General features: G+C 34.7%; 1 protein-coding gene across 3 annotated transcripts in view; it reads left to right on the top strand.

The window, feature by feature from the left end:
- SEC24A (SEC24 homolog A, COPII coat complex component) overlaps nucleotides 1-9159 on the top strand; it is an 84167-nt gene extending 75008 nt beyond the window's left edge. For all 3 annotated transcript variants that reach the window (XM_060415747.1, XM_012178515.4, XM_060415748.1), the window contains 6 exons: nucleotides 329-504; nucleotides 1876-2013; nucleotides 4059-4163; nucleotides 4474-4566; nucleotides 5840-5943; nucleotides 6225-9159. In XM_060415747.1, coding sequence (XP_060271730.1) covers nucleotides 329-504; nucleotides 1876-2013; nucleotides 4059-4163; nucleotides 4474-4566; nucleotides 5840-5943; nucleotides 6225-6339 — 731 coding nt within the window. In that variant the 3' untranslated portion in view covers nucleotides 6340-9159. The remainder of the gene's footprint in view (nucleotides 1-328; nucleotides 505-1875; nucleotides 2014-4058; nucleotides 4164-4473; nucleotides 4567-5839; nucleotides 5944-6224) is intronic.
- Nucleotides 9160-11030: the final 1871 nt, after the last annotated feature.

Below are 11030 nucleotides of genomic sequence, written 5' to 3' on the forward strand. Positions count from 1 at the left end.
ACAATTAATAGCATCTTAGATTTGGCGAAATACAATTTTCCATTTGTATTTCCAATATATACATTTTACAGATAAGGATACTGTGGCTCATAAAGGTTAAATTACTTGCCAGATTTTCATACTGCTAGGAAATAGCAAAACAATATTTCAACGTAGGTTGGTTTGATTCTCCAAATTATGTGCTTTTAACTGCTGTGTTTAGTTCCTTGTGTATGTAATAACTTGAGAGAAAGTTTGTATAATAAAAAAAAGCTTTTCTATCCTTAACAGTGGGGTAACTAAACTCCTATCTTTTTTTCTCTCTTGTCCCTACTTCAACTTCTCTTAGCTGTTGACAGGTCTGTGACGGCCAGTCTGAGTGATGCTCGTGATGCCCTAGTGAATGCCGTCATAGACTCCCTGTCAGCTTATCGTTCTTCAGCCCTAAGTAACCAGCAGTCTGGACTCATGGTTCCTTTCTCTCTCCGGCTTTTCCCACTGTTTGTGCTGGCTCTCCTTAAACAGGTAAAAGAATCAAAATCAGAAACTAACACAGTGAAAGTGTCAACAGCCAAAATTTTTGTCCTGTGAACCTCTTTCTCATAGATAACAATTTATAAACTCTGAAAAAAAATACAAAAAATTAACTACCTAAAGGAAAAAATACAAAAAATTAACTACCTAAAGGATCTGGAGGATGTATGTGAGGAGAAACAAAACTTGGAAGAAGAGGCATGCACATGGTGCACTTCCTGTTATTTTAGCCTGAGGATAGGTGACCTTTAATGTCATGCATAAGGAATAAAACATCAGTAATTTGCACGCTTTCTGGTGTGAAATATTAGATGACAGAGTTTAGGGTAATTACTGCTTCTGAATAGTAAGTGTAGAACCCCAGGACAGAGAGAACCAAAGAAAGTGAAAGTCACTCAGTTGTGTCCAACTCTTTGCGACCCCATGAACTACATAGTCCATGGAATTCTCTAGGCCAGAATACTAGAGTGGGTAGCCTTTCCCTTCTCCAGGGGATTTTCCCAACCCAGGGATCGAGCCCAGGTCTCCTGCATTGCAAGCAGATTCTTTACCAGCTGAGCCACAAGGGAAGCCCATAGGCACTCAGTAAGTAGTTTTTTGAATGAATGAATGGAACATCTTTCATTTCCTATAGTATTCTTTCTTTAACAGCGTTTTCTAATCTTCCTTATTTATAGTCAGTGCATTTGTTTTAAGGCAAAGTTTCATTGCTGTTATCTCTCTGCCTCTTTCTACTCCTTTCCATCAATAGAAATGCCCCAAACCTTATCTCTGATATAGTGTTCATGGAACTAATATTCCAGTTGCAACTGACAATTACTTGTTAATTCTATTCTACTAAGTAGCTGTCTTCAAATTACTAATTTTCTTGGTTGATTTGTGAGCTTTGTTATTATACATTATTTAATTTCTCTAGCTGTGGGAGAGATGAGGATAGTTAACCACCAATCATCATCACTCAGCTTTTACAGAATACTTGGATCTTTAGTTCTTCATACTTCATATGCCTTTTTTTTTTGGCATCTGCAATGTAACTTTATCCTTTTTGTCCTGTTGTTTAGATTTTTATATTACTATTGCTTTATGATAGATTGGATGTTTAGATCTATTTCATTGATTAGGAAGCAGACGCCAGATAGATTGAATGATTTTGCCATGGTCAGATAATTAATATGTCATTAGGTGAGGATATAGCCACAATTTAGTAGATGTGTGTGACTGATTAAATATATTTTTGTAAGAACAAGTAACAGTAAATTAGTTAATTCTGTTTGAAGATATTCTTTTAACAGCTGATATTTGCAAAATTTTATATGTATTTGTTAAATACCTTTTTTCTGATGGGTATTTTTTTTGTTATAGAAATCATTTCAGACTGGGACAAATGCACGTCTAGATGAACGCATTTTTGCTATGTGTCAAGTGAAAAATCAGCCCTTGGTTTACCTTATGCTCACAACTCATCCCAGTTTGTATAGAGTTGACAATCTCTCAGATGAGGTAAGATTGATTCATTTTTTAATTCACTTTTACTTACAAGCTTTTCACTTGGGAAGCTCCTAAAAATAGTGCTTTTATTTAAGTTATTAAAGCAATAAACTTTACTGTTTGTTTCAGATGAATCTTTAGAGAGATCTAAGTAAATGAAGACATTGTCAAATTGACTAGAGCAACCTAAAATTTATTTAAACAGGTTGATCTGAAAGGAGTATCCAGTGTGAAATTACACTTGAATGCCCAGGTCAATGTTTAGTGTAATAATGTTCTTGAATTGAAAAGAAAATATTTGTCTAAGTTGTAGCATTATTCTCCTTTGATGGGAAATTTACTAGAGTTAAAGCTGCAAGCATGAATATAATATAATATAATATAATATAATATAATATAATATATTGTAGTCAAGTTAGAATATATATGTTAGAAGTAATATTTTGGTTAAAAACATTTGAGTTTAAATATTTTAAGGTACCTTGCATATATGGAGATAACTTCTAAGCAAATGAAAATTGTTGATGACATTATTAATTTGTATTACACAAATAATGACTTAAGATTACTCCTGTGTTTGACAAGTTCAACTGACTGGACCTGTATTTTTCACAAATTAAAAAGTGGCAAATTAACATAAAAATACAAACACAGTATGTTAGATGTCTATAATATGGAAACCACTAGGAGAAAAATAATGGAGAAGGCAACGGCAACCCACTCCAGTACTCTTGCCTGTAAAATCCCATGGATGGAGGAGCCCGGTAGGCTGCAGTCTATGGGGTCAAGAAGAGTTGGACACGGCTGAGCGACTTCACTTTCACTTTTCACTTTCATGCATTGGAGAAGGAAATGGCAACCCACTCCGGTGTTCTTGCCTGGAGAATCCCAGGGACGGGGGAGCCTGGTGGGCTGCCATCTCTGGGGTCGCACAGAGTCAGACACGACTGAAGCGACTTAGCAGCAGCAGGAGAAAAATAAATCACTCATAGTATATACATTCAGAGACAAGCACTATTAAGATTTTCAATGGTATATTTATCAGGACTCTCTTTTGCAAGTGAGCTTAGGAAAGAAGGGACTGACTGATGTGGCACTCAAATAGAAACCACAGGAAAGGCGAGGGTCTAAACTAAACTCAGGTCTAACTCAAATTCATAGACTCTGCATTGCTTCATTCTTTCAGACCAGCCTTTAAAAAACAGAGCTTAGATAAAAAACAGAGCCACTTTAAAAAACAGTGGCTCTAGAAAACAGAGGCACTGATAGCTTCCCATCTTTACCACCAGGGAAGGACAAGGCTTTCTTTTCTTAGTTAACATTAATTTCTGATTGACTGTATTTGGGCTATAGTCTCTCTTGTTCCCCACATGCCCTAAGGCCAGAGGTCTTAAGGTACTGTGATTAATAGGTCCTAGTAGAGCTAAAGCCTGCTGAAGGTAGTACCTCTTGATAGGTCAGTATTTTATTTACTTTCTCCCTTAGATAAGAATCATTAAGTACCAAGTTTTAGTATTTAAATCAAATTTTGGTCAAAAATGATGTAGTTACGAATAATTAAAGGTGTATATTTTAAGATAGCAGTATTATAGTCAGTGATAAATGATGAACTTCCATTTCTGGACTTATTAAATAAATGTTAAATTGAAGAGAACTAGAAAATTCATTTGCATTAGATTTACTCTTACATCAGGATGTATATATGATCTAAACTACACAATCATCTGTTATCATTAACTAAATTCCAGACTTTATTTGGATGTCACTAATGTATCTAATCAGGATACATGAGTACTGATTGCATTTATTGTGTTAGTTTTTAAAATAATAAACTAAGATCAGAGAGTAATTTGGCTTGACTGGGATCATGATGGCTTTGTTTAGATAAACGATACATATTTCCTCCTCATCTTTATGTTTAAATATGAATAATTCTGATTTACCTAAATAAATTCCAAAGTCTCAAAGGTAACACTCATTAAATTTCTTTTTATTATTTAACTGTGGCTCCCTAATAGTTATATCTAAAAGCTTTAATCTTTTGCTCAATTTTTAAGGGAGCAATCAGCATCAATGATCGCACTATACCTCAGCCGCCTATTCTTCAGCTTTCGGTGGAGAAGCTGAGCAGGGATGGGGCCTTTCTCATGGATGCAGGTTCTGTGAGTAGTCTTGACTTCTCTCTGTACACTACTACCCTCATTCCTCTTAGTTTCTCTCTTAACGGATTATGTGTTCTTTAATCTATATAGTTTTGTATTCGCCACCTTCTCCTCCATAGTCTCCTTGCATGCGGAGCATACAGTGTCCTGTCGTGGTAAATAGTAGTTATCATTACTTTAGTTGGAGGCTATACAGTTTTGATAAACTAACTTCCCTTTTTGATCTTTTAAAACACAGTCAGTGATTAAAGGTTAAGTCAACATCTCACTGTTAAGCTGTATCTCAAAATAATTTTCTTCCTGTCTCCAGGTACTAATGCTTTGGGTTGGAAGAAATTGTGGACAGAATTTTCTCAGCCAAGTTCTAGGAGTTGAAAACTATGCATTAATTCCACAGACCATGGTAAGACTGTAATTATAGTGATGGTGGTAGGCTTAAAAGATGTTTCAAATGATGGCAAAAACATGAACATCCTATTTTGAAATCATAGCTGTATTTTAGAGGCATTCTATAGGTTATTTTGCATTTTTGACTTGCTTGTTCTTATATGTGTATACTATTTTAGTGAGAAAGTAATGAACGTAGTTAATGGCCAAAAAATGTGTGCTGCTGTTGGCAGGAGTTGGCATTAGTGTTAGGGCTCTTCTGTTTCTGTGTTTTGTGTTTTTTGCAAGTAGTTTCATTGTTCTTTGGCAGAGTCCTTTTAACTGCTGCTTTAGAGTAAGAACTCAGCTAACTGCCACACAAGTCAACGACTTGTGACCAAATCAGTTGGATTTATATTGATTATTGGAGAACGTAATATTGGACTCTGTCACCCACTCTGTAACCTTGAATAAGTCACTAAAAGCCTCATTTGTAAAAATAAGAGCGCTGTTGCTTATGGAGGAATACTTGAAACAACACGTGAGAAAGCACACATTAAATCTGTGTAACATTTAGATAGTTGTGAATTTTAAAGTTTGAATTAATTATAACATGGTCTTATTTCATGTCATACTTTTTGGTTTTAACTATCAGTTTGTCACCAACTTTGGAATATATTTTATGTCTGCATCTTGGTCATATTTATGGGTTTAACTTCATTTATAGAAGTCATTAGGAGATTTATGTATTTAAAAGACAAAGGGTTCTTTCTGGGATAAGCTCTAGCTTAATGGCTGATCTAGATGACTAGGCTCTTTAGGTAATGAGGAGATAAGAAATTGTTATATTTGTAATAACTGTCTGAATGGATCACTTAATTCTAGATGTCATAATCAGAAGATAAGAGGTAGCATTTTCGTCTAGATCAGTGTCTGACAAACTATGCCTAAGGAGGCCTGCCACCTGGTTTTGTAAATAAAGTTTCAGTGGAGCATAGCCATGTCCATTTACTTACAGTATATAGACTATGGCTGCTTCAGTGGAACAGTGGCAGAGTTGAGAAGTTGCAACAGAGACCAAATTACCTGCAAGCCTGAAATATTTATTATCTGTTCCTTTAAAAAGTCTGCCTACCATTTAGGGTAGCGAGAAAATCGTGGTTCGTAGAATCTTAGGCTCTTCCCCAGACCTCCTAAATCAACTGCAGTTCAGTAAGATCCTCAGGTGACTCATATACAAGATAAAGTTTGAAAAGTATTACAGATGATAATTTAGAATAAGTTGTATGTTGCTGGTTTTTGTTTAACAGACAGACCTTCCAGAACTTGATACACCAGAGTCTGCCAGAACAATAGCTTTCATCTCTTGGCTTAGAGAGCAGAGACCATTTTACCCAATACTTTATGTAATAAGGTAAGTTGAATTTGTCATTTGTCAATACTAAAGCAGTTTGCTTGGCTTTGCAAGGAAACCTTTGAGTTGAATCATAGGTATGTGTAACCTATTGCAAACTCTAGAAGGATATAGAAAAAAAAAATTGTATTTTCAATAAATAGTACAAGTTAGTAGTATTAAGTTATGCTTTATATCCATTTATTAGCAAAATAGATGTCAAAGCTTTGTGACAAATCCACTGTTTATTTTACTATTACATTTTGTCTAATATATATAAATATTTGTCTTTTATTCCTAAGAGATGAGAGTCCAATGAAGGCAAACTTCCTTCAAAACATGGTAGAAGACAGAACAGAATCTGCTTTATCATATTATGAATTCCTCTTGCATATACAACAGCAAGTGAATAAATGAACAAATGAAGATACTCGACTTAATAATTTCAAAGGAAAGTCACAATAACACAGAACACCTGAGAGTGTGTAATACCTTCCTTTCCTGTTAGGTTTGTGGACTAATGTGATGATTATATGTTCTCACTGTGATTTCAACAAACTGTAGCAAATAAAGGAACACAGCGGAGAATCAAACATGCAACTCTGAAATACTGTATTTTTCAAATCAAAATATATCTGCATATGATTGATCACACAAATGACCTTTGTTCTTTGCTGCCAATTATGTTTGAGTTATTATGGATTGAAGTAAGACAGTATCACAGAGGCAAAGTACATTTTATAAAATAAAGACTTCTGTGTTCCAAATGTATATTTCTCATTTTTTTCTGAATTTTTGGCTGCTACAATTAAAACCTCACAGGATTAAATGATCTTTTTAAAATAAAAAGATTTTTGAAGTAAATCATATGTTGGAAAACTAGTATCCATCCCCCAGAGTTTTGCTTTTTTTTTTTTTTTTTTAAGGAAGAAAAAGGATCATCATGTTAACTAAAACTAGAGTAAATTAACTCTAGTCTAGCTTGAGAAGAATATGAAGTGATACAGTCAAGCTTTGTCAGTATTCTCTATACTTGAAGAACAAAGTCACTGATCTGGAGTGAAAACTCTCAAGTGGTTTTCTGATTTGACTGCAGAAGACTTGGTTGGACACACTGTCTTGTTCTGCAGTGAAAAAAATCGGAGCTGTCTTCATAAATATGCTGGGACTGGCAATAGTCGGGAGACGAGAAGCTTAGTTATCTTGATCCTTTAAGTGGGTTTTATTTGGTACATTTCTGCTCTGTGATGTATAATAAAAGCATTATATTGGTGAAATGAGTATGAATGAAAGAAATTAAAGATTTCTTAAATGCTGTCTCAAATTCATCAGTAACATTTTCTAAGGAGTTTTATAATTAAATTGGAAGTTGCTCATAAGATTTATTCTTAACATTCAAACTTAATAAAGCATGAATGCCGCTGTTTGGTTTAGTGGATATTAAGATCACACAAATCCGATATATGGAGATTATAAAAGACACTTGATTTCTGAACATGCTCAAGATACTGCTTTTTGATTTGGCCAGAGAAATATTATAGTAAAAACTATTAAGCGAATTTTGTTTACAAATAGGTAAATTATACATCTGTATATTTAAAGTGGTGTGATAGAATATCTTTAAAAAGAGTTTGGTCCAGTTTTCAATGATTCATCTTGTCTTGTATGAACTTTTTGAAGTAAAAGTTGTTCATGAGTAGTACTTGATGAAAAGATTTTTGTTTCTTTGTTTTAATGGATTAGAAAAATGTGTTTACAATCTTGATCTTACATGATCACCAATGAAATAGTAACTTTCAGGTTTACATCAATATGAGCTGACTTTAACTGAATTGTTTTGGGTTAGGGAAGAAATAGGTCCCACTAGAGTATATACTACTGCTTGCCAGCCAGATCAGAATAATTGTGTTCTATAAAAATATTATCTCCCTTAAGCAGTGTTAAGGTTTATTTTCAGTATGCAAGTGATACATTGAACTGGAAATTTTCTTGAAAGCTGCTTCCTTTATTAGGAGGCAATTTTCAAATTGTAGCTAATTAGAATGCATTTCTATTTTCCCCTCTTCTAAAGAAACTGAGAGTCATTATTATGCACTGATGTTTCTTAAAATAACTAAAATTCTGTTCATAATGTGAATTTTAAATGTTGATATTGTAGGTCCTTTTTTAATAGTAGTAATAAATCTTCCAGAGGGGAAAGTTTGTGCTCCTAGGGACAGTAATCTTCCTTGTGCCTCACTTTCATCCCTAAGTGGGTATGACTCTTGTTATTACCACATGCTTTGTTGGTATATTTCACAAATTTACTTTTAAAAAATTATTTTAGATATGCATAACATGTGCAATCCAGAATAATTTTATAATAGCCAGGTCATAAAAAAACATAACTTTAGTAAGAATTCACAATATTTGTTCTCCCAGTAATGAGGGAATGAATGAATCTTTTGGAGATATTGATATTAAGCAATTATTTTTTGCAATATTGAATGTGTTACTTTAGTTTTTTTTAAGTAGGGCACTACCTGCTATCTCATCTTGTATTACTTTTTGATGTAAAGCAACTAATATCTACACTCTGCCGTATTTTTTTTATTGTAGTTGTAAATTATGAAAGATCCTTGAATTTTCTACAGATCTACAACTACTGAAGTGATTGACAAGGGCAATCTTGGTGTTTAAATCTGAGTGGCAGTTCTACCATAAAAAGTACTCTATTTTTCTAATTTCTAGGATTTTTAAAATAACATTTCTGTAAGTCTGGCACATTAATAATTCACTCAAGCTGTACCATTTATTTAGTTAGCCTATATTTCATTGTTTTAATTTAATGTATTGAGTCTGATAGACTTTTACAATAATTAGAATAAAAGATTTTTCTTCTAATCAAAGATGCATAACAGCTGTTATCTAGGGGACCACCAAATGTGATTTCAGGATTTTGTTAACTATTACAAGTATAATCCTTATGTAGAAATTTTAATTTTGTAAAGTAGTGTATAATATTGTAACATTAAATTCTTGTTTTCAAATTCAAATATGTACTGATATTCAATGTGCTGTGTTAAATCTTGCTTCTCTGCAATGTTAGAGACAAGATGTCTTCCTTTTTACAGTTTGTAATTCTCACTGTTTTTTTCCTGTAAAAAAAAAAGTCATTTGTAACCCATGCAAATAATCGTTTGAACTGTGCTAACTTATCGATTTGGCTATTCAATAAAGTTAATTGAAAGAGCTTCATACTGTGGTTATGTATTTAAATTGACATTGAATAACTTGACAGTCACTGAGTAGTTCTATGTTGTACATCCAGATTAAGTCAGTGGAAAAATACTATTGAAGATGCTTTAAACCTAAGTCAGAGTCTGGGATTTCATAATCCTAATTCTAGATGCTCACTCTTCAAGAACAGCTAGGTTTAAAATTCTAGATTGAAAGGGTTTAAAATTTTTTATTTTTTAATTCTCAATATGTTCAAGTTACTACTCTATTGTCCTGTGTCCCTTTTGTTACTGATATGATGCCTACTGTAAGTCTAATTGGAGAAGGCCATGGCACCCCACTCCAGTACTCTTGCCTGGAAAATCCCATGGGCGGAGGAGCCTGGAAGGGTGCAGTCCATGGGGTCACGAAGAGTCGGACACGACTAAGTGACTTCACTTTCACTTTTCACTTTCATGCATTGGAGAAGGAAATGGCAACCCACTCCAGTATTCTTGCCTGGAGGACCCATGGTCAGAGGATCCTGGCAGGCTACAGTCCATGGGGTCACAAAGAGTCGGACACGACTGAGCAACTAACACACATAAAATTCTGGAGTGAATTCCAATTCTGATTTTTAATTTGGGTGGCAGAATTTAAATGTTCGTTAGAATGTTTGCTTTTCATGTTTCTTAGAATTTGGATTTCTCGGCTTATTTGATTGAGAGGGTTATTCTTTTCAGTTTAGCACATCTCTCTCTGTCCAAGCTTTCCCTCTCCCTGTCTATGGGTTTTCTAGTTGCATTTTCAAAAAACCAGGGCTATTGGTGATGTTTTAGGGCTCCTATTATGCTTGAGGATATCACCATTCTCGTCACCAACAGTGGGAAGTCAACAGCCCTGTCTTCTGCTTTTCTATTTATTAAGCTGAAATCCAATAGAAAATGATATTTTGAATATTTTCCAGAGAGGGCAGACCTCATTCCTTGCCTGGAGAATCCCATGGACAGAGGAGCCTTGCAGGTATAGCCTGTACAGTTCATGGGGTTGCAAAGAGTGAGACACGACTGACATAGCATGCACAGACAGACCTCAAGCATGAGTTTGTCCTGTCCATCCCTTTGTCTCATGTGGAACACTTTGAGTTCCTCTTACACATAGATTGTGCCATCACTGCCTGTTTCTGGATCTGTAGCCCAACAGGCACCTGTCTAGCTACCTGTGCTATGTTTCAGATACTCATATCTGTTGAAATGTTTCTCTTGTTTTTGAGGTCCTATTTTTTTCCCTTTATGTTTTTAAATGTTACTGGCTGCTGTGTGTAGTAGAGAAGTGTCCAAGCATGAACTTACTGCCAACTTTTAACCCCAGAATCTGAATTATTTTATTACTTATGACTCAATATATTCAGCTTTGTAGCTACAGTTAGTCAATAAAGTATTAATATTAGCCTAACTTAACAATGCTGCTGCTGCTACTGCTGCTGCTGCTGCTAAGTCGCTTCAGTCGTGTCTGACTCTGTGCGACCCCATAGATGGCAGCCCACCAGGCTCCCCCCGTCCCTGGGATTCTCCAGGCAAGAACAATGCTGGGGTCAAATAAAAATCACAAACTCATTGAAATGCCAAGTTTTGACACTTTCTCTAAAAGAAAAATTTGTGCACCTATGCAGGTAAATTTAATCTAGTGCTGTCAGTGCTAGGCATGGGGTAAAATTGGTCAGTTTTTTTTTAATGGGGAAAAAACATAGATTTTAAATATTTTTAAGGAAAAGAAATCAAGATATAACACATAAAAATTAAAGAGGAGGTGGACTTGCCCTTGTAAAGTTCTGTAGTAAGGGAGACATGAATTGTTAAGTATGCACATCATTTAGCAAGGAATCATACCACTGAGAAGCACTAGGAAAT

Source organism: Ovis aries, chromosome 5 (assembly GCF_016772045.2).
Source record: "Ovis aries strain OAR_USU_Benz2616 breed Rambouillet chromosome 5, ARS-UI_Ramb_v3.0, whole genome shotgun sequence".
Classification (NCBI taxonomy): domain Eukaryota; kingdom Metazoa; phylum Chordata; class Mammalia; order Artiodactyla; family Bovidae; genus Ovis; species Ovis aries.